At 36.5% G+C, this 25,158-nt stretch overlaps 1 protein-coding gene across 1 annotated transcript in view; it reads left to right on the top strand.

Annotated features, from left to right (window-relative positions):
- Positions 1-25,158, top strand: part of ST8SIA4 (ST8 alpha-N-acetyl-neuraminide alpha-2,8-sialyltransferase 4) — a 58,194-nt gene that overhangs the window by 11,359 nt on the left and 21,677 nt on the right. The window contains exons 3-4 of the mRNA XM_009324318.1: positions 2,261-2,518; positions 14,866-15,159. Coding sequence (XP_009322593.1) covers positions 2,261-2,518; positions 14,866-15,159 — 552 coding nt within the window. The remainder of the gene's footprint in view (positions 1-2,260; positions 2,519-14,865; positions 15,160-25,158) is intronic.

Raw genomic sequence — 25,158 nt, 5'->3', positions numbered from 1 at the left:
GGACAGGTGCTTTAAATTACTAAAGCAAATTTTCTGGTGATCACGTGACTTTCTACATTTCTGTACATTTCACAGAATTTCTTTTGCTTTTTTAAGACTCATTTGTGGTCACCCCTTCTCATGTCAGAGTGCATATGAAGTGAGTGGATACCTTGGCTGATGCTATTGGTAACTCTGATGCATTCATCTTGTCCTTTACAGGCACAGGTCTGGTAGCTGTGTTCTTAGGTAATGAAGAGCTCTGGTAATTTTTAATACTGGTACATTGGGCAATTCCTTCTTTCTTGCTCTTTCTCATTTTGTAGCAATTTATATATCTGTTGGAGAGTACCCACAAAATGAAGCTTATCAAACCCATGGAGATTTTAAGTCCATTCAACTTAGAGGCTGAAGTGGAGTCTTCATATTCCTTTTACAGAAATACCTTGCCTGGCCTTACCAAAAGCTTTAGACTCTCAGGATTTTAACATTGTCTATCTTGCTCTGTTATTCTGAGTCCCTCATAGGCCTCAGCACAAGCTGTCTTTGCTCTGATGCTGCTTCATTCATGCATGACAGCTGTAACAGACAGCCCAAGACGTTCGTTCTTTTTTTTTTTTTTTGCTCCTAGTTTAAGAAATGAGAGCAAACACTTGAAAAAATATTTTTATCATGTTTCACTTCCTCTGTGGCTTTTAAGGTCAGTTCCAGGGTGAGTATTTTGTGTCACTGATTGCAAGTTTCAGATATATTCTTCCCTCTTGAGGCACTGGCACAAGAGCTGGCTGCTGGTGAGCATGGTGTTCCTATAGTTTATCCCTTTTCACTTGTGGGGGATTATTTCCCCTTTATGTCTCTCCGTGGGTGTTGCAACTGCTAGAGTGGCATCTCTAGTTATCTTTTCCTGTTTTGATCTGCTCTAAGGAAGTCCTGCTCTAAAAATTTATTACATAAAAATAGCATTCTCTTAGTCAACAAAATGTCTGTTCTGTTTTAAATTCCACCTTACCTGCTGACAGCCATGGAAAATATGAAGTTATTGTTCTTCTTCTTGTCTTGTTAGAGTTGCAGAGGCAAAAGTTTATGTTCGAATTAACACGTAGTGAACACTCTGCCCCAGCTCAGCACTCCCTGTCTGTTCCATAAGTGTATTGTACTTAAGCATGTTTAAGTTCAGATGTCATCTTTATGCCTTTTCACAAATGTACATGCTTTGCAGAGCAGGGATGGACACAAGCTTGTAAGGCTTTGCTCATTGGCAATCCTGAGTATTGAAAGTGTGTCAGTTTTTAGACCCCTACCCCCACCCCCGCCAGCGGGTACAATTACCATGACCTAACTTCTTCAGCTGACGTTTAAGCAGACATTCTTCATCTGATACTTGCTGTGGACTGGGAGTATACAACTGTTCAATTACCATAGTTCACTTGACCCGTGGGCTTGTTAAACCCTCATGTCTTGATCATGTGTGTCTGAACCCAGCTAATAGTTTAAACAATTAATTGCAGAGAAGCAAGGTAAAGGATTGGACTAACCTCATTTAAAGTGATGATAGAGTTCATAAGTGTTTCTATGAGTTCAGCTAACAGCTTGGCTAGACCCTGAGCTGCAATAGTTTAATTTGCAGTATGTCTTTAAGCTGATTTGGTTTAAATTGGTACAAAAGACTGTGGGTGTTCCTATTTCAAGTTAATTAGGATAACTTTGGCTGAACTTCAGTTAATTAGGAGCAAGTTTATGCTAAACTGAATATGTTGTTCTTATGGTGAAATAAGAATCTATAAGAAAACATGGCCATCCCTGAACCAAGCTGATTTGTGAGAGATGAGATTGTAGTGAAGCATTTATTTCCTAAATCATAAATACCTCATACATTTAACTATATTTCTATGATGTTTCTATGAAAACAAACTGCTCTTGTCCTTTTTCAAATATGTGTTTACTCCAAAGTTTTGTAAAATACTCAAAAATAGTATGCCTTCTAATTTCCGAAGTCATCCTCCCTTGGTCTCTCAGTGCCTGTTTAAGAAGTCATTATGCTCTATCACTGTAGTATTTACATGTTATATTGTAACCCAGATTTGAACTCTGTCCTAACAGCTTTGCTCTAACTCCATCCTAGAGCATGGGAAATGACCTTAGTCTGTCGGACACTATCTACTCTCTGCTTTATCTACCCTCTGCTTTATGTTGTATGCTCTGTACAGTCTGTATTACTCTTAGATAAACTCCATGCGACCAGTGAGTTGGGTTTTATCTGTGCATTTTTCTGTCAACCCAGAAAGAACATTCTTCGATTCTTGGATGCTGAAAGAGATGTCTCAGTGGTCAAAAGCAGCTTCAAGCCAGGAGATGTAATCCATTATGTACTGGACAGACGTCGTACCCTGAACATTTCTCAGGATTTGCACAGCCTTCTCCCTGAAGTTTCCCCAATGAAGAATCGCCGATTTAAAACCTGTGCTGTTGTTGGGAATTCTGGCATCCTTCTGGACAGTGGATGTGGAAAAGAGATTGATAGCCATGACTTTGTAATAAGGTGAGTTTTCATCTGCTGTTGAAGATACAGCCTGCTATGTTTCTTGGACTAAAGCTGAGGGAAATGTTTTAATCTGAGATACAGATTTCAGGCATTATCTGAAATTAAACTGAAACAGTATCCTTCACTGTGTGATTCCCCAAATTTAAATTCATGCCCTTATTGTTGACAAGATTATTTTTACAGTGAAAATAAAACAAGGGTCAGAGGAGTGAGGTTTGTGCTACTTATTTTTGCTGTTTGTTGTTTTTATTCCAGACAAAATAGATATTCTTATGGAGGCCATGGTAGAATAAATGCAAAATGTTTTCTCCTTCAAAAATATTTTTTCTTAGCTCTTGGCCAATAAAGATGGCCTATTGTAAATTACTACATTACTTATGTGCAGCATGGGGTAAAATTTCAGTGTGATGTATTGATGTTGAACCAGATGGCTGCCATTAAGGTAATTGGAAGTCACGCATCTAAATCCCTTCACATTGCTTTAAAAATGTCTCTGCAGTTTGGGCAAAAAATGTTGATATGCTTCACTTGTTACTCATTCTTAAAACACACACAATAGAATACCTTTGGACTTCACATATCAATAGGAAATAAAGAGGAATAGCTGGCCTCATTTGACAGCCTGGCATTATATGGGTGTAGAGAAGGTTGGGCAAGAGATAGAAACTTCTGCTTCAAAAGCAAAAGGACCTATTGGTTTGGTTTGAGAAGGGTGAAAGGGCAGAATACAGAAGGGCAGTGAAAGAAAACAATATAGAAATAGTTGTCATTGCGAGTTATTTGCTTTTTCTTTTTTTTCCTTGAAGAAGGATAGTGGCAACAAAAATATCAAAAGGCTATGGAAAAGAAAAATTACAGTTTTTCAGTACATAAATCAAAACAGGATATACAAATGAAAGTTGTATTTTATTTGAAAGGTGTACTAGCAAGTGGCAACTGAAACAGTAACACACTGCTCTTTAATTTTCCTTATTTGTTTTGCTTGTACCACTATAGCCTTTCAAATTAGCATCTTTATTGCAGAAGGAATCCAAAAATAAATAACATATTTGTAAACCACATTTAGCCTATGGCATGCTTTTCTATGTCTCAGAGATTTAATGTGATTCATTTAACAGGACTACATAAAAATTTAGATACTAGATTTTGTAGATGAAAATTTTCTTTCAGAAGGCAAGGTACGTACTTTTACTTAAATCATGTGCTGAATTTCTTTGAAGTCATCTCCATGCTCTTCCCCATGTTTTAACTAGTGATGAAACTAGGTGATGATATCTGATAGGAGATTTTAACTAATTCAAGCCATGTGGAGTAAAGGTAATATTCTTAAAGATTTATGTATGAATAAAAGAAGAATGGTGAACCTTAATAGGAACATCAGGAAGTTACTGTTGCTAATCAGTTATTTAGAATGGAGAAACATCTCTCCTATGGTGTATGACTAGTTAAGTGGTCAGTATAACAACTAGTTAGTCTGATGATATTGTGGATAATAATCTTTATAAGATTCTGGGAATAGAATACTTGACCCTGCAGCCTAGAGAGAGTTTTAATACAGTGAAATTTTTCAATTTACAAATCAATGTTAAAACATTTTAGAAGTTCACAGATTATCTCATAGGTTAAACTATATGATATTTATTTATGTATGTCTGGATGGGTGCATATGTACATAACATCTGTTTAAAGTAAATAGCAATGAATTCATTTGTATTTCAAGTTAAAGAAAAAGGCAAAGTATTGTTCAGAATTATAGTTTCCTACATTCCTCTTCTTCCATTTAAAAAACGTTGTACGCAACTTGATATGTAATTACATGATCTAATGTTACTGGCATACTTGGTAACCACTCATCTCTACTGCTATTAGGATTCTGGTATTAAAATGTACCATGACACTATTTCTCTCTTTGCTTTCAGCTAGACGTAAAATGCACTCATTCTACTCGCCACCTGATGGTATTCTGAAAAGCAGTTACTGTATGCAGCTAGATGTATAGGCTGATGAACAAAAATTTTGTAGAATCTTCTGATGCTGAGTGCATTAGGCCTACATGCTGTGACGAGTACATCATACTATTTTGGTTAAATATACTGTCCAGTTGATTTTGATAGTGCTGTACGTTCTTTTTGAGATCTGAAACAGAAGTGTGTGTTTTTGAGAGAATTGTTTCTTAGAGCAGCAGTTCTAATGTTAGATCTAACACCAACAATACCATTAATTTAATGATAAAGTGAAGATCTGTGAAAGTGAAGAGGACACAACAGACAACCAGCAGTATTTGCATTACAGTACAATAAACTCAATATCCTGAATGTTAATGCTCCTATAAAGGTGGTATGAAGATCTTAGTAATAACTGATAAAGACACAGAATATACGCTTTATTAAGAGTAAAGAAGAATGTCAGTACCTAGCACTTTAATTAATTTAAAGTTGATAGTATCTGCCAATGTCTTTGAAGTCATCCAAGGTTAACTAATAACTGTCCATCTTCCTTTGAGATATTCCAGCATATTCAGTGCCTTCTGTATAACAATGTCTCTCAAAGAACATTGAGCCAACAGAGACACAGGATAATTAGAATAATTCTATTATGAAAAATATTTGAAAATAGGCACCTAAACTAGACTCAAATAATAAGCATGCCTGTAAGCCAACATGCAATTCTGACAGCAAACTTTACAAGTAAAATGATACAATTCGTCTTCTTCAGACATCTCTGAAAGTGCATAAATAAGGGTCATTTTTGCAAGCAAGGTAATATCTTGTCAGCATAAGCAGATTTACTGTATTTACTGAACATTTTAAAGTGGCTTGGTTTTAATTACTTGGTCACATAAAGCCTTATTTTGTTCTCACGGCATCAAATCAAGAGTCTAGGGACATATCTTCTGCTAGGATAAAATGGATTAGTTCCACAAGTTTAGTGAAGTCATGTCTATTTTGACAGTAGAAAATGTGACCCATCAAGTTAAAATGGGAAGCAAGGACACTCTTTGCGATTAAAAAAACACATGTGCTGACTATAAACTATTTCCTGTTCCCCATATTCCTTTCCTTTTTACCTCTTATGTTTTTACAACCTGTTAAGTGATTATTGATCCTTGCACTTCTGCTACTTTTGTAGTGGTGAGCTAAAGCATGCTGAATTGTGATAGTATACCCAGGAAGGGTCTGAAGCATTCCAAAATCTCTGATTCCATAAAATAAATCAGAATGAAAATGTGAAATAATCAGCCAGATTACATTTAACATGTATAAATGGCACAGTGCTGTTGCAGGAGCTGTTTTTTGCATGGTACTGTTTTCAGCTGTTTCTCTAGCTGCTGCGTCAGATACATGGTGCTCAGTCCCCGTGAGATTTAAATGCAATATATCTTATTCCCCCATTGTCTACACTTTCTCATGCTGAAATTCTCATGCCAGGGCTGTGTTAGCTGTTACACCTTACAGAACAGATGAACTTGTTATAGTAAGTGGTGCATTTTGAAATGCAGTAGTTACATAGGACTTCCTGAAAAATACAACTGTATTTTGGGTAAATGTAAAGTAACAATAGTACATTGCCAAGTAATAACTTTCAGATTCCTGGAATTACTTCTGGAAGTCAGTAGGTACCAAAAAGAATTCAGTTCAGCTTTGGGTTCAGAATTTGAAGAATGCTAAAGATCAGAAGTCATCTTTTTTTTTTTTTTTTTTTTTTAATTAATGGAATTCAGCATTCATGATGGGAACTTTTCAAAAGCAGAGGCCAAATAGAGTTTTGGAGTTATTTTGTTAAAAAACAAACAAACAAATACACACCCACACCCACACACCACCCCCCCCAAACCTAGTAAATAATCTTGTGGTTTTTCTCATGATGACACTACTTCTGGAAAAGTCCCTTTCATTTCAGTTGGACTACGTGAAAAACAGGCCTGTTGAGTGAAGCTGTTTGACTAGCTTAGTACTGCTCTGACAAGGAACAGCCATGAGAGGATATTAATTGCTTCTTTCTTTGGATTGAAGTGCCTAGTTTATACATTACAACACTTCTTTCTCCCGTTGGAGTGTTTTTGTGCTAATTCTGTCAGCATCTAGGAATCAAGCTGAATATTTTTGCCATCATTGATGATAAAATTTTGCTGGGCAAATGCAGCTCTTATTTTTCCAGTGTCCTTTGACTTTCATTTTTTAACTTGGCAATTCTTGTGGTTAGTGAAGTTGACATAGAAAAAACTCATAGTCCTTTAATAGATTTGTTTTTTTATCCTATGCAAAGAGGAGGATAATCTGTTTGACTTTCTCCCTGATGTCTTGGTTTTGTGGGCAAGCAACTGTGATATGAGCATAAGACAGTGTATCTGTTCAGGAAGAAGAAAAGGATGGGCCTTCCAACCATACCATGGAGGTGTAGTTGCTCATTTCAGGAGAAGAATTTAAATTTCTCTGCTAATCTTAATATGTTACCAGAGAATGGTAGTGCTTCTTACTTCTGTGTTGTTCCTTCAGCTGATAGGAAAAAAACAATCATAAATTTGTCAGAATAAAAATGATTTAGGATATTAATGTACTTATATTCTGGAACTTTTTTTTTTTGTAACTTGTATCAGCTTTTATGTCCAAATATTTAATACACCTTGCTTGGAGCATAACCATTGTGCCAGTAGAGCTGGATGCTCAGAGCCAGCAGATCTGTTGAATGCAAAGTTGCCAATTTTAGAGACTTATTTTAAAACATGATTCTTCCCTTAAAAATAACATTTGAATACATCATGACTAGTTCATTACACTGTTTTCAGCTCTCAAATGTGGCAGCTCTGTTTTTGCCCTCTGTCTCTTCCTACAGATTGTTACACTACATTGAAACATTAAATGAAAGCAGAAGAAAGTCAGAAAGCTATTGTCTTCAGATGTTCTTGCTCAGTGATTTGAGTGCCTGAGAAAGGAGGAGTGCCAGTGTAGCTGTTCGGTGTTTCCAGTCAAGTCAGACATGGGTGGCCTCCATCTCAGGAGAACCTTAGAGAAGGCCTGACTTCTCTTGGCCACATTTTCCCTTTTTGGCTTCACGTCATGACTTCTTCAGCTGCTGGAAGGGTCCTTGCATGACAGCTACTCCAGGCAGCCCATCATGGGGTGAGAGCTGATACAGAGATGTCTTCTTATGAAGCTGAATCTCTTGCTCAGTCAGTACATAGCACCTGGTGCTACCTGAGCTGGGTGGGCCACTGGGTACCCTCCATAAGCATTTATAATTCCAACTTTGGTGCAACTTCCTATTTTTTTTAAAAAAAGGAAGTTAATTCTTAAGTAGGTGATATGGGAGGAGATTTAAGGATGTAAGTTTAGAAGGCTAAGGAAATAGCAGTAAGAAGTGACTTCTGTAAACCCATGTACAAATGATCAAAGATTCCAAAGTGGTTTCTTAAATAAATAGGTGTCCTATGAGCATCCAAATATAGAGCACATAGGGTTAGCCTGACTCTTTCTGTACTTATTCTGAAATAAAAGGATAAAATTCTTTTAAAGTTGCTTACTCTGTTGTTAATGATACAGAGCTTTTAATTTAGTAGTTTTCTGAACAGTTTCAAATGCAGGAAAGCTTCACTAATCCATTTGCTCATTGACTGAGTGTTTTGATTAAGAGGTGTAACAATGTTCAGAACAGTTGTAGTCTAAACATTCCTTTTTTTGCCGTTCTCCATATTTGAATGTTCAGACTAGTGCTTTTTTCTACATTCCAAACTCATGACCCCAAAGTGCTTCTCCAAAACAATGAAAATGATCATTTTGCCTGAATGTATTGCAAGGATAATAATTTTTTTTAACCCTTTCTGTCTCACAGTGATGCAGAACTGTTCTGAAGTTTTCTGTATCAGAATAGTAACACTTCTGTAGCATTTTGGTATAGTAACACTTCTGTAGCATTGCCCTATAGAATATGCCCTTTATAGACAGTAATGTGTAAAGGTATTTTCACATCAAAAGGCAAAGATGCAGGTATTCAGGAAACTACTAAGTTCCATTTCTCATGTTTTCTTACATTAAAATATCATTCTCAATATTTCACTGCTGTAGGTTTTTTTCCCCATATGCACCAAATTTTCAGTGATAGAAATTCCCTTCTTTATCTTGGTGTTAAAATAATGATACTGGAAAGAACAGTAAGACTCTGTAATTCATGGGTAGTGTTGCAGCAAGGACTTGTAATAAAGAGGTAAATAGTGTGTTTTGCCACTGTTTCTAAAATACCACTTAGACCTTTTCTGTTACTTCACTGTGCTGTGTCAATTGAGGATAACTTGCATTTCAGTCATTGGTGTTAAGGAAGGTGCTAGGAAGAAATAGTGATTGTCAGTATAGGTTCTACTTTGGGCAGCAAGAAGTAATGAAGTTTATTAGCAGGTGATGGTACAAAAATGCATCTTCTAACTGAAGTGAAATCAGTCATAAATTCAGAATTCTTGTGGCCTTGTGGCCCTAAAAGGGGATATCAGGTCAATAATGGTATATTTTGCATGGCACATCATAGAAGACAGAGGTGATTCCTGTGTGTGAATTGAATCCATAATTATGCTGTACCTGAGACTCTACACAGCTTGCAGCTCTCGTGAAACATTCTCTATTGTGCCGTGCAGAGGATAAGGGCTGGGATGAAGTGGGATATGTCAGGGAATTCCCTGCTAATCCAGATCCCTATGGTTAATTTGAAGCAATTTTAGTTTTATCAGGAGCCAAACAAGTATACAGAACATGTGAGAATCCATACATTTTACTAATCATTAGATTTGGCAGGGGGGAGATAAGAGGTTTGTGCATGGTTTTTTTGTAAATTTCCCTTTTTTGGGTGTATGTGAAAGTTACCACAGTGCTGCTGCACACCTTTATTTGAAAAACTGGGTGAAATGATGTGCTGCATATACACAGGTATCAGGGTGATGTGCTTCCTGCAAGTAGACTGGGTAGAGAGTACTCCAACTGTTAGGTTGTCTGCTGCCTTGAATTTAACTTTTTTTTTTCCTCCTGTGTGTTGGAGCCTTGAATTTTACTTTCACATCCAAGTGTTTCTTAAAATGTCAAGAATCTTTGAATTCAAGATTGCAATTGTGTTTTATACAGGAATCTGGATATCCAATGAACCTGAATATAAAAGCTTGCAGGCTTATTGATACTAGTTTAGGTAATGTCGTATGTTTCAGGGAGGTTTAATGTTATGTCTTCCACCAACAATCTAATTTTAATTTTTTGGCTTCTCAGAGTATATGTGGTTAATATTGTGTGATGGATATTTTTGACTTTGCTCTACAAGGAGAAGATATTAATGAAACAAAGCATGTTTTTACAGCACTTTTGTGCAGCTTGGGCTTTACAGTGGTTTCTAAATATTTATTTCAACCTGTAAATCTCAGGTGCACAGATTGTTAAAGGATTAACAAGTGTACAGGTTCATGGCCAATTCCTGCATTATTACTGCGTGAAGAATATTCTTTTAGTTCTCAATATCAAATAAAATGGAAATAATAATCACTTTTACTGGAGCAAATTTTTATGGCTTTTATTTAAAATTAACTTGAAAAAGAATACTGATATGTAGCCTATGAATATTACATATTGGACATCTATGTGCATATGTATGAGCTGTGTGTTTATTAGTGACCAAGCAAGCTCAACTGAATCTCTGTGGAATAACTGACTTCTCATTTGAGTGTATTTTTGTGAATATGATTTCATTATTTTCTTTGTTAAGCTCTGCTCTCTAAAAGGCTAAGTATGTTATGGGTGTGTTTGGGCCATAAAGATGTCACAGCAAAACCAGGGTTGATTACTTTGATGTAAGCGTGGTATAGCAGCACTTTACTCCATTCTTCAGTCTTTTCTCATGGCATGCAACTCCAGCCATTGGCAGTTTGGTTCTTTTTTGCCCATGCTTTTCCTTAATAGATCCCACTGTAACTAATACATGCAACAGGCAGTTGTGGATGAAGCAGGTTTTCAATCACATTTTGGTATGTGTATCTTCGGATCTCAGTTATTCTACAGATACCCAAATACCATGTGATATTTCAGACATGAACTGATTTTTCCCTTTCACCCCAGATCTCTTCTTTAGTGATAGCATCGCAGTGCATGTTCCTGTTGAAAATCTTTTGCTATCACACTGAAAGCTTGTGTGTGAGAACCTCTGCATTTTTACTCTGAATATTATATATATATATATTTGCCTCTCAGCATCATGATTATACACAAATACTATGTAACTTAGGTGGCCCTGTAAACTTACAGATTACCTAAATCATATAATTGATGCCTGATACTAAGTTTAGACTAACTACCCTGTTGAAATGGCTGTGCTGAGGTTTTGGGTATAGTCTGGGCTGATGTCATGGGAAGAACAGGAACTGCAGCATTAATTTGAGGTATCTTGCATATTATTGCCTATGATACTACCAGTCACACAGATTATGAACATTTCCCACTTACTTAGGTTTTTTTTCCTAATCCCCTTTTCCAAATGTACCAATCTTTGTCTCATTAGACCAGTTTCTGAACACTTCTACTGTAGAGAGTGCTTAGAAGAAATAAGGGAGCAAATAATGACTCTAATTATTTGCTAGTTTAGTGCAAGGGAAAAAAGAAAGAGCTAGACCTTCTGATTAAACAAAATTACATAGAAAAAACAGTCATAAGCTTGTTAGTTTTAACGAATAGACTTACAGTGAATTTTTATGGAAAAAAAAGAAACCAAAGGAACTCATGAAAACCATTATTTTGCAAAATTGTTTTTGCTGGGGCAAGCTGCATTTCATAATTTTCTCTGGAAACAGTCAATATCTTGGACTAAGGAGAAGGAGGTTTACAAACCTTTATATAATGTGATGTATATTCTCAATGCTTATATTTACAGCTGTCTGCTTAATTGCTCAAGTCAATCTTCAGTGCTGTGTGTGACTGTTAATTCCAAGCTGTTCTCATATTCTCAGTGCTAGTAACCTCATAGCAAGTTTGTCCTGCTCAGCTTTGACCTACAGCCCACTTACTTGCAGGCTGACTAACATGAAGGCAATACTGAAGTTTTTTTAGAATGAATGGAAGTTGATGGTATGTTGCAGAAAATTGTGTTTTGGAGTCAAATTTTAAACAATCGTATAGTTGCAAGGTATCAATAACGTGGCATGTGAGAAAAAGGAAACTCAGTAATTTACAGTCTTCTATTTATTCTTCCTGCTGGGTTTGATATAGCAATACAACTTAAAATAAAAAAAAAAAAAAGGTTTCATTTGTTGTGTACAAATTTCTAGGCACGTAATGGTAAAGCTTGTGGTGTAGAGTCCCCCTCACCCCCTCATCACTGTTGTGGATATATTTGGCATTCTGTGCCTTACAACAAATGAGCTAGAATTAAAGAATATAACAAGGGAAGGGTATTGCATTGCCTATTTCAAAGTTGTTCAGTTAATAGGCTTCTTAATTTGACTTAAAAGAAAATAAATATAAGTTTATGTGTGTCTCTGAATACAAAGTTTTCTTGAAAGAGTCCTGAGAATTGGCGGGAGATAATTGATGTCTGCTAACAATATAAACTTAAAATTTCTAACAACTGTATGAAACTGTGGCATAGCATAAAGATGCATTAGAGGTTAAGATAAAAGTTCTGAAACAGGAAACTAAAGCTATTTACATATACTCAGGTCTATGTGCAAATACACAATAGCTAGTCTTATTAGCCCTGAAACATACCTTTCTATAAAGTTTTCTTGAACTCATCTGGAAATATCAATTATCCGGTATTAGCAGTTTAGGTAAGTGTTACAGTTCATCACTACCACATAAACCCTTGAACTTGTATGGAAACACTTCTGACATAACTGCTCCATTTACTCCCTCCTGAAGAATGTGCTGATTTTAATTGATGGGTTTTAGCAGGTGTTTTATATTTTCCAACTTTGTGGATAAATATACAGTAATTATTCAATATTGACACTTCTAATTTAATGAGCACTAGAATCATTCTTTGAGGGAAGTAACCACTAAGAAAATGAGAAGTGGCTTAATGAGGGTAACATTTTTATAACTTGATCAACTGCAACTAATCTAGTAATGTTTATTTCCTTAACAGAGCTAGAAATTTGTGTAGAGCTTGTCTTACACTTGTATTCTACTAAAACAAGTCTTAGCAGTGTACAGTTAACAGTATCTAGTTACTTCTTTGAAAACAGAGACTTTCAAAGTGCAGGTGTACTTCCCACATTATTTCAAACTTCAGCACTGCTACTAATCCATGTTTATATAACTGAATTTTTAAAAGATTGAAGGTTAAGAGGTGCTCAGCATTTGGAAAACAAAATGCCTTACCTGCGTCTACTATTTTAATCAGCTGTCTAATTTGAGACACTAAAGCTTGAAAAATATGATTAAAATTCTAAATTAACTGTTCATAGACAACTCCATTGTTACGGAGTGTATTTAGATTGCTCATTATTTTCTGAAGTTATACTTGAAAAATCTGAATATGCCCTAGAATTCATACTGCTTATACTGTGTACCTTTCTAAAATACAGTTTTGGATATTAAGTATACTACTGTTGAAGCAGTAATGGCATGCAAGATAGGTATTTGGTATGCCTATGGTGATTTTTTTCAGGATCTAGGTGAAATTACGTTTATATACTTGTTTCAAACTGCAGACACTTTTAAGATTTTGGCACTGATGCTGTTGACGGATCAGAAAGGAGCTGTCAAAAGACATGGAATCATATTAGAACCGTAAGACCTTTGTTATATTTGCACACTTTGCATATGGTGTACAGGTAGTGTTGGTATATAGATGCTTCTCAAAGTTGGACACAGAGAGAGCAGGATTTGCAATGTTAAGCTCTGTCTTACGTTTGTAAGTAATAGATGTCATCATATGCATATATGTGTGACTACTGAAAAAAATCCTGCTGTGCAAGAATACTTCATTATGTTGTGCAGTCTGCCCTTAAAAGAGGTATTTTCAAAAGCAGCAGTAATTCAGTGAATTTGGTTGACTTTAAGTCTTTGGTTTGATTATTTTTTTTTTTTAAGACTTTATGCAACACCAAAATTTTGACAATTCCAGGTTATAGGTTCATGCATTAAGGTTTTTAGAAAAAATTTTCAAAGCCAGTATTGAAATCAGTGGGAGTTTTTCTTGTGCCCTAACTACCATTTTCTAAAAGATATTACCTTAGCAGCCTGTAATACATGCAGATGGTTTGTGGAATAGATGTATAAAGATACTGAAGAATGTAAATCCATTTCCTAAGAAAGCTTACATCTGCCCACATGTCATCAGAAACTTGGACAGCTTTATCTCCTAAGAATATGTAGGCTTTGTGGTCTTCAGAACATTTCTTTCTGAAGAAGATAGGACGACGCAGTTTGTTAAATCGTGAAAATATTGTTGCAGCAAGATACTTATTTGGGGTATACCAGCTACAGGCTAATTCACTGAGGATGTTGTGGAGGTGATTTGTTTCAGTCAGATCATACTGGTCACTGAAATCACAATTAATTTCTGAATTGCATTTTGTCACCTGCATCCAATGCTGCCCATGGAGAATGCTGCCTCTGTGTGATTACATATACATTTATTTATATAACTGAGGTAAAAAACTGTGCTGAACAAAGGCCTGATGAGACCTTTTTCTCAAGCCTAGAAAAAAGCACAAAGCTACTGCAAAATTAAACAAGGTTTGAAAATATGACATCAAGGAAAAATGGAAAGATTAATGCTTTTTTCCAAAAAATTTCATTTCTAAATGAAATGAAAATACTAAATTACAAAACAACCAATCAGCTGCAGTGATAATACCAAAACCAAAAATACCAAAAACTTATTTAACATGGGGTAAAGTTCATTTGTAAATCATATTTAAATACCATATTGTAAAAAAAATGCAATGACTAACCTGTATAAATTATACCTTGATTGGCTGGCACAGCTTCCTTTAGGAGTGTGAGCTGTTGGTAACATGATGACAAATGAACACTAATGAAAGGTAATAGGTGTTAGAAAGCATACTCTTATTCATAAGTGCTACTCTGCTATCTGTCAATGCATTTTAAAGCATGATGACATGGTTTTCAAATGTTCAAAGAACTTTTTTTTCTTGCAGCATTATGTACATTTAATGTTTTTAAGAAATTTGTCTAATGAGTGTCCAAGTTGGGTAAAATGCTACATGTTATCACACCTGTTGTCACTGGTATTTTTTTCTCACGTTAAATTGAAAAGGGCTTGCATGTTCATTTTCAGCTTTCCCTTCATGCACACATTTTTCTGAGTTACTGTTTCATATTTATTTTCATTTTTCCATTAATTTTTTCCCTCTTCAGGTGCAATCTAGCTCCTGTGGTGGAGTTTGCTGCCGATGTGGGAACTAAATCTGATTTTATTACCATGAACCCATCAGTTGTACAAAGAGCATTTGGAGGCTTTCGGAATGAGAGTGACAGAGAAAAATTTGTGCATAGACTATCCATGCTGAATGACAGTGTCCTTTGGATCCCTGCTTTCATGGTCAAAGGCGGAGAGAAGCATGTGGAGTGGGTTAATGCATTAATCCTTAAGAATAAATTGAAAGTGCGAACTGCCTATCCATCACTGAGACTTATTCATGCTGTCAGAGGGTAAGTGTCTGGAAAAGACTGGTCTGTCCTTGGCACAATTAAGCTCATAACTAGAATTCCTAGCAGGCAGAAAAAAGCTCAAGTAAAATGTTTAAAGGAGTATGATATTTCCATTATTGTTGTAATGGATTGCTTTTATGATAAAATAAGTTTGTTTGGTAATAAATGTCATCCACACATTTAGCCTGCAAACAACCAAAATACATTAGCACAATAACTTTTCACTTTCACTTTTATGTACAAAAATGTTTTATGATCATTATAGTGATAAACTAATGAAAAAATAGTCTGAATTCAAAAGATATCTGTAAGTCATCAAATCAGAGGACAATGAAAGTGCTACATATCTTCTTTTGGGCAAGAGATAAAAAACGTAATTTAAATAGCATAGGGGGTAGGGTGACAATCATGTAAGTAATGAAGTCTGGCAGATCTGAAAATAATGAGCTCTTTCCTAAAATGTCTAGGATTTTGTAGCAATCTTTCTCCTTTTGAATTTGGCCAGATGCTTGGGCAATTCAAAAACATTGATCAGAATCACTGAAAACATTCATGTAACCAGTTGTTAAAAAAAAATGCATCCATGCTTTGTGCAGAGACTTTTTTTTTCAACCCCATAATTAAACAAGACTGTCAGATGAAGGCTCCAGTGTCACTACAAGTAAGAGTATATAGGGCTATCCATGAAAAACATTCAGAAGATGACGGTAGTGCAATATCTCTTTGTGCAGTGAATTATGACAATATGATAATATTCAGCTTGTGTTCCTTGAACTATGCTGTCTGTTTGTGGGGTTTTGGGAGATGCCTCTCACTTTGGGAGATTAGTGTTGGCTTGTACACCAGTAACTGATTATGTATCCACCTAAAAAGTCATTTCTGTTCCAGCAACAGAGATAAGATCAGAGGGGATGTTTGAACTGTTACCCCAATCTAGTATGAGAGTATGAGAATAAAGCTTAGAAATATGTTGTTTTTCAGGATACTAGGACTTTTGAATATGCTTTTCTCCTTCTGCCATGTCTCAAATAGATTAACTGCTGTGTTCTTCATGTGGTACACTTCTGGCACTGGAAAAAAAAATCTGTTCTCTTTGGAATTTGGAAATCCTTTGGGAATCCTTTAATTTTTTACTGGGTTGCTCAGTTTCCACAGTTGTTGGGATAGTTGTTTTATTTTACAGTTACACTGTAGCTATTTACGGGCCTTGATTGTGTTGAATTTTCAAGTATTCAAAATGCCTATAACACATGGAAGGGTGTAGTGGTTTTTGCATATGTGTATAAATCTGAATAAATAAGATTACTTCCAGTTTACAAACAGCTGTTCTCATTTCCATCTGCTGAATCTGGGCAAAATTATCAAATGTGAATGGTAATTCAGAATGTGCAGTCTTTCAGATGGCCAATTTGAAGGTCCTTTTGGGGGCTTTGTCTTAAAAAAAAAAAAAATTAGGAGCTACATTGTCTCCCTGAAAGAAAGGCAACAAAAGCTCTGCCATCAGAATTGGTGTTAAAATTAAAACTACACTGTATTTCAGATTATACCTAGCAGTGTCATCTGATATGACTGCGCAAATTTGTCAGATTGTTGAATCTGTGCTCTAAAGCTTAGGTCCTCCACTGCAAACCTCGTTGTTTAATCACGTTGCTTTCCCTTTTTTGTTCTTGTAGAAGTAACCAAATATCATGTGTTCTTTACTGTTCTTTTTTTGTAATTTGAGTAAGAACAAAACAAGAAGTCAAATTTATCTTTGGTCTCACTCTTGACTTTAGGAAGTGAGGTGCATGAGGTGAATATGTCTTTGTGAGTGAGGTTTGGAAGTGATACGGTTAGCAGTAATACATTTGGAATAAATATTCTTTAGATTTCTTAGAAGGCAATCTTAAAACACCAGCCCATAATAATGAGGTTTGTATTACAGCAAAGTCAAATCTAGCGAAAGATTATTGTCTTTTTACAGGTTGAATTACATCTCTCTAAGATCTGTCAAGGTTTATATGTCAAATGGAATACCATGGCAGTATGAGAAATTCATAAAGCAAAAACTGTTCTTAAAATGTGTCTGAGTTAAAAAATAATATTTTATACAAAGAAGTAAAGTAACTTGAAAAATAAAGTAAAATTAAAAGCTGCATAATCCTTTTATCAAACAGTCCATTTTGGGGAGTAAGACTTGGGAAAGTTTAAGCAAGTTACAACTGCTAACTTCAGTTTGAAACTAATGGACAGCTAAGTCTGCTGCCATTTAAAACAGTGTGTGCAACTTAACATACGTAGTTTTAAGGAAAATCTTCATAATATTGTATGTATTGTGCTCATGTTTATTTCAAATTCAATGTAAACTGAGCCTCTGAAAAGATAGTACCTAAAAGTAACTCCTATAAAACACTCATTTTATGAATCTGAACTATTTTTGTATATTTGTTTGTATATTTGATGCTTTTGCAAGCTCTCTGCTTGCAAGTTTATGTCTTTGTGACCATGTTAACAGTGATGACGTAGTGGAGGCCTGTGCTGCTGCAAAACAGAAAGGATAAAATAAACCTAATGTGAAGATTGCTGTTAGTTGAATGAGAAGCGAAAACAGGAAATGTACCCACAAAACCTGCATGTTAAAACACACAGTAAGACCTGTGCAGACCATCTAATCTCCTTCATAGGGTGCCTGAGCATATGCGCAAGACTGAGAATGCAAGGCTTATGTGACATCTTTCAGCCTTTTAAGCCGTAAGAGGGAAATGGAGTTTGAGTTACTGATGAAAGCATGATAAGGAAAGCTGAACTGCAAGAAGTGGTTTTTGTAGACTGTCTTACTTTACACAAGGAAACCACTTGCATCGGTAGCCTTTGTTTTGTAGACTCTGAGCATTCTCAAATAGTTGTATCTTTGTGTTCAAATGTAGCTAAATGATTTTCATTAAGGGGTACAAAAGTGTAGAGTAGACACATTGGGAATGTAGCATTTGCAAGCATTGTTCTGTATTAATATTTGTAACATCCCTAAACTCCTCTTAACTTCCATACAAGTAAATATTCACTCCTTTTGTTTCCCGTTTCTTGCCTTGATAATTCCAAAGCATTCTGGCTTTACTCTTTATTTGAGTGTGCATATTTTGCATTAAATAATTTATATGAAGGTAGTTAGAGCTGTTTTAAATTCGACTTTAATGATAAGAGAATCAGTCAAGAGTCGGTGTGGGTCTTATCTTGCTTTTTATATCTTGAAACCCCCCAAATTCATAACAACTTAAACACAGTGAGATTTTTGTTAGACCATGACAAAGATGTAATACCAGGAGGGTCTACTGAAGAACTGTTCCTCAACTTGAAAGCATATTCTTATGGAGACGAATAAAAGGTGCAGTTTTATGTTTAATAAACTAAAAGATTCCATTAAGCTGTTTCAGAAGACTTACGCACCCATGTGTTTTTCCTATACCACAGATATACGTGTAGATGTGGTATACCACAGGGCTATACCATATCCATATCATTCAGCTGGTTGAAATGGGGCTTTTATTTGAAACTTCAGCATATTATATTGCAACTACAGATCTTCATAATCTAATAATATAAAACACTGATACAGGCCTAAAACAGCCTAAAAAGAGAAGCTGTCTATCCAAAAAAGTTACAATTATACAGTCTTCCTTTTTTTGGAAGAACAAATAAATTCCCAGTGTAAATTTAAATTGCTATCAAGAGTTCATTGATTTAATGCACCTAAAATGTTATTAAAAATATGGAAATGCCATGTATTGTGGGCTAAGTCATTTAGTAGCTAATCATCAATAAAGTTCATAATTCCAACCTGACAAATTACGCACTAATAAAGACATTTAATGCTGAAGGGTGCAGGCTGATGGCCACAAGGTTTGGAAAGTATTGTCTCTATTCCTTTTTGTCTGTATCACAGTGCCAAATTGTTCAGGCAAATTAGGTTTTTTCTTCATCAGTCTTTAAAGCATAAGGCACAGGCAGTTTCTAAAGACAGAACATTAACTGTCTTAAACTTCTGATCTAGTGAGGCCAAATTCTGTACTCCTATGTACTGGTTTACATAGTAACAGGGCAGTTTTGCTGCAGTCACATACGGCACTGAAATTCGCTCTCCTATTTTTCCTTCTCTTTTAATGAAAGAAACTTTCTGAGCAGCACGTAGTATTTGGGAGTAGCTTTTGGTGAGATAGTAGAATAATGACTGCATTCTGAGATCATTATGGAAAACTTTATTTTTTCCTGTCCATTTGTGCACTTTTTGGGTCATAAGAAAGGTAATGTGGTGTTTGAAAAAGAAATTGCTTTTTTGCAGATTTCACACCTTATTAAACTTCTGTGAGTGATGGCCACTCCTCTAAAATCTCAGAGGAATTTGAAGTTTTGAGAATAGGTTATGTAAATACTCAGTCCAACATGATAACTCCTTTTTTAATTGGTAGCATATCTTAAATAGCCATTGGATTCACATTCTTTACTTCGGTAGATTTAGATCAAGTGATAATTTATTTTCTCTATTCTACTTTTGTACTTATTGATCAACAAGTTTGTATTTCAGGTTAGAATATTGGATTTGGAAAGTTCTTTGCGGGCCGTTGCATGATTTTTTCATTTTATAAAGCTGTTTTATGGAACTTTTAATGTAATGGTGCACACATTATTGACAAAATAATTGAGGTAATCAATACGTAACAGTTCAAGATGGAACTAGAATCTGTAAATGAAGAGCTTAACTGATTAAAAGGATTTATTTGCTCCCTAATGCCACTGCCAGGAAGGTCAATTTTAAAGTAATTATAATGAGCAAACCACTCAACTTTTTTTTTAAATTGCATTTAACAACAAATTTCACAAACTTTGATTTATTAATATGCCTGAGATTTAATACTGAACTCTTTCATTAGGATTATTTTTGATAATATTTTCCAAGTGAGATGATACTCTGTGGGGTGTGGACAGTGTCTGTATAGAGTCTGGTCTCAGTAGCAGAGCTCTGTTGGAATACGCATTAAACAATAGGCAAACAGGAACTGAGCCTGCTGGGATTAGAGTCCAGATCTTGTTGTTACTTCCAGTGGTGGCAGACAACCAAACCTGAAAGTAGGATCAGCAGATGCTTTCTGCTATGGATCCTGCCTTGCAGTTCCTTGGAGGGAGTAGAGAGGGCTCAGACTAAGCATGTTGTTGGTAGACTAGGTGGAGGCCAGAGTTAACTCCCAGAGCCTTGCACAGCTCTTCTCCTGCTTCTGCTGGCGAATATCTGAAGACATCTGCTGAAGAGGCAGAACACCCCCACCCTGCCAAGCAATACAGTCTTTTACAATACAGTAGTTTTCTGAGAAGTTTTTTCTCATGTTTCCTCTCCCAACTCCACAAAACAAAGTTCTCACACTCATCTTCATGTGTAAGAATGTTTTCTTGGCTTTTTTTCTTATTGGAGCCATCCCATGAACTATTAGTCACTCAGCAGCAATATCGCTGAAATTGCTTCACATAAGATTCCTTCCCGTCTTTTGGGTATGGAACAATCGCGTGGACATCCTGTGGGATTTGCCTGTGCTCCACTTATTTCCTCCTTGCTACTGCCTGCGAAAGAGCAGTATTAGAGTTGATCCTGCATTAAACATGGCAGAATTCCCACTGAAATCTCTGTGTTTTGCCTGTGTAAAGAGTATGCTGTGCCTATTTATGGTCACTTTTCAGTGCAGAGTCTTTTTTCCTTTATTAGTGAAAGCAAACAGCTGCTGTTTGAATCTGGTGATCTTTTACACAACTTCACCATAGTTCCAGAGTCCTTTGCTGTTGGAATTACAGAAAAAATACTTTAAGAAATGCAAACATGCAGAAATCAAATGGTTCTCCAGCAGCTCTGTGCTAATAAAGAAACAATTGCTGGGAGCAATCTATATTGTAAACACTTCTGTTTCTTTTCTTACTACTAACAGACTTTACTTTTTTTCTCTAATGCTAAAATATATTTCTTAAGAAAAGACATTTTGGAGTACATGGATGAATAAATAATCACTGCAGAAAACAAAAGATTAAAAAAATGGCCATTAGGCTAAAAATACAATACTATACTGAATATAAAATGACCATGTGTTTTGCATCATGTCATACAATTATTCAAAATATTAGGAAAAAAATTCACACATTTTGCTACTTTTCAGTGGAGTATAATCCCATTTTTCATATATATGGATGTTAAAATAGGAGTTCTATATTGCAGTATAGAACCCTTGCGTAATGCATCAGTAGAGCTGGCTTTGTTTGACAAGTTATACAAACAAATGGGACGCCAGCTAGTTTGGCTTTTCAGAATTTAATCTGTTGTGTGAAGTGGTTCTTCAGATCCCGGGATCCTGTCCTAATAGGAGAGCAGGAGGTGATGCTCCTGTTCCTGAAGTGGAGATCAACCGGGGTTGATCTTTCAGCCCAGCAGCTAATTACCAGGGTCCGTGCACCCCATGAGGGTGCCTCCTTATCTGGTTCGAAGTTTCTCACAATGAGCCTTTATTTCCTTTGCACAAGATTTCCTGTTTTATTGTGTTTCAGGAAGATTTAGCAAGGTCTATCAAGGGATATGTCACTTTTTGAGAGAAAAGAGAGCTTTTTCGATGGGGACAAACACAGTTAAAGTAGAGGAGGACACAAGGGGGAAACTGAATGTGCACTAAACTTATTTTAAACATATTTTTCATTGCCTGGTCCATTTCGCAAAGTAGGCCATGAAAAGCCTCGTCATGATTGTAGGGAGAGAAGCATTATTCTTATTTTTATTTACTTTTTGATTAAATTCTGTGAGTTTTTGGTTTGGGTTTTTTTTGTCCCTTTTGCTGTGGCAACTGCTTTGTTCCTGATTGTCAGCAATGTATATACTTAAGACTTGTAAAACTTACTCTTCTAAGGTTGAATTTCAGGTTTCAACCAGAGGAAAGCAACAGAATTGCTCATAAGAAAAATAGTAATGGAATTGCCCATTTTCAAGTTTTGCTGCTTAGTTTATCTACCGTGAGCAACAGCACTGTACCTAATGCTGATGACTGTTAGCAGCTAAGCAGGGAATAAATAACCCATAGTTTATTCATACAGTGTATTTGCAGATTTGTATTTATTTTGAAAACTATTTTGCTACTGTATTATTATTTTTCAATTTTAGGCAGTGTTTTTATCTTCACTTGCATAAAATCTGTTAACTTGTGTGTTTCTGAAAACTATGCAAAATTAATTAACTCTCATATGGCCATATTGTACTCATGTAACAAAAATTGTAGCTGTGCAGCTGAGAAGCAAACCAGAAACAGTTTTTATAGTCTGTCTTTGAGGACCAAAGTACATAGAGGACTAGAGTCCGTAGAGAGTCATGTTGAGCGGGTAGTATTGACCGGATGGGGAGTAGCCTCTCTCTGTTTTTTTGACGCGTGAGGTGAACTGTCTGTTGATTCTGTATGATACATGTGTGCATGAGGAAGTTCTGTTAGGTTTCCTTTCTTTTTTAAAGTGATGTTTCTAAGGTAAAACTTACAATAGTAACAATTCTGCTATTATCAAAGCCTTCTCCATGTCTCAGTCTCCCCCCACCAGTGAGTAAGCTGGTAGTGGGTAAAAAGCTGGGAAGGGACACAGCCAGGACAGCTCACCTGAGCTGACCAAAGGGAAATGCCATACCATATAGCGTCATGCTCAGCAAGCAATAAACTGCAGTAGCAGAAGAAGAAGGGGGGGCATTGTCTTCCAAGGTGGCCGTTGCTGAGAGATGAGGTGGGCCTCGGTCTGCTTGTGCGTGGTGGTGAGCGATTGCCTTTCTTCCCCCTCTTTCATTCGCTTAGTAAGCTGTCTTTATCTTGATCTATGAGTTTTCTTGCTTTTGCTCTTCCCGTTCTCTCCCCTGCCCCACTGAGGAGGGAGCAGGGAGTGAGAGAGCAGCTCTGTGGGTGCTTGGCTGCTGGCCAGGGTCAACCCACCACATGAGGAAAGGAATTTGTGTATTTGCTACATCAGCCAAGTATAGGCTTTTCAGAGGCTAAGGGAAGCCTGCTAACCTGTTCCAGTTTTCATCAAAGAATTAAGAGACTGAGTTAGAAAGTGAGACAAAGGGTAAGCATTGCTGTATTTAAGACACTTGGGAGATAAAAGAGGTCAGGTGGTTAGGTCAGCACTGTCATGCATGGTGATGTTTTAAGCACAGAACATGTTTTGAAAGAAAATAACTGATTCATCAGGCGACTGGTCTGGATTCTGCTTCTTTGGTGTTAGAAGGCACACCATAGTTGAGTTAGATGCTAGATGCCTGCGTTTCAGATCAAATGAGAGTTAAATCTCTCACCAGTCTTCCTTTCCTTCCCAGGCTGGACTGAAGTTTCTGCCCCGCTGTGCTTTCTGTCTTACCCATCTCTTTTAGCAGAGGTTGTTCCTGTAAATCCTGTTCTTAGGTGTCCTGCTGTCCTTATGCTCATGTGTAGGACATGTCTATACATGTATGGGAGATATATGTTGTATGTGGATTCACATTATGAGTTTAATAGGATAAGGTTGCTGTATTGAAGTAGTTTTTTGAGATTTGTCTTTCAGTCTTCAACAAGTGAATTAATGGGCCTTAGGAAAAATTAATAAAATAACCACTACTTCTAAAATGTAAAAAATCATTAAATTTCTACCTTTTTTTAAAAACAATATTTATGTATTGAAATAATAGTTGATATGCCTCATCAACACTGTGGAGACAGCTTATTTACATTTTCCATTCTGTATTTAGTGGGAACAAGAGTCATCATTTGCATTTTTTTAAGCATGTATTTAGTGAAGTAGTCAAAGAAAATTGATTTAGAGAAAGTTATTGCTAGAACTTGCCTTTCATTTTAAACTTAGTTGTACTTTATTGGCTAGCAGTGGGATACAGGGGAACTTGCAACCAGAATGAGTAATGTTCTCTTACAACTTGCAAGCAAAGAAGACCTGTAAAAGGATCTGAGAAAAGACCCTGCTGAGAACAAGTGCAACTGCTGGTTTCAGAACATTTTGGAGGCTCATGAGGGTTTTTTTATTTTTATTTTTTCCATTTCAGTATAATGTGGGCACACTCACCGGAAGTGTTGGCAGAGAGGAAATAGTGGGTGTATCAGTCATGCTGAAACCAACAGGTGGCACAGCTTATGCTTATATCAAAATCTTTAGCTTCAGATGAAATGTAACATACAGAAGCGCTAAGAGGGCAGTATCCTCCTGTTTGTTCCAGACTGCTCCTACAATGTAAAATCCATCTGTGGGCTTTGCAGACTGTTTGAAAGGTTCATGTTTGGCATGAACTTTCCAGATGAGGCCTTTCTCACCTTTAGTCTGTAAGGGACAGAGTATAGAAGAAGATGCAAGGGAGAGAAGGTAGACTACAGAACATAGCTCTCAATGACAAGAAGCTTTCAGAAAATAATCTCAGTGTTTCTTTTTATCTTCCTTTGCAGAGCTAGCAGTCATTTTAAAATCACTAAAGTGAAACCCTGAGGGCTGGTAAAGACCAGGATCGAGGCGGGAACCGCTCCCTCAATGCTGCAGGGTGTTCTCCTCTCTAAACAGAGAGGTACACATGCCTGCACCAGATGCTGCATGGCTGCATGAAACCTCACAAGCGTAGCTGTGAGCCATGCTGTGGAGACTGTGTGCTGAGGAGATGGTGCAGCATGGACGGCTATAGGGGATTGCTGTAAGCTGGCACTGGAAAAAAAACACAGGGCTTGACCTGTAGACCACTGATGGCAATTGGGATTTGTCGTGGGTTTTCATAGAGGAATTGATTGACTGTAGTTTGTGGGTTTCTCTGAGTCCCCAGGGACGTTTCACAGTGGGAGCATATCCATAGAGATGATGCTGGCTGGCTGTGGAGTCAACTAGAAGGTGAACTGAATGAATTCTGGGGAGAGAGAAGGACTGGTTTGAGAGTATATGGGTAGAGGAAGATTTGGCTGATGCATTTTGAAATCTCAGCTCTCTGATGTTGTGAGTAGC

Source organism: Pygoscelis adeliae, unplaced genomic scaffold (assembly GCF_000699105.1).
Source record: "Pygoscelis adeliae isolate BGI_AS28 unplaced genomic scaffold, ASM69910v1 Scaffold35, whole genome shotgun sequence".
NCBI lineage: Eukaryota > Metazoa > Chordata > Aves > Sphenisciformes > Spheniscidae > Pygoscelis > Pygoscelis adeliae.
This window is presented reverse-complemented; position numbering and strand designations above follow the sequence as displayed.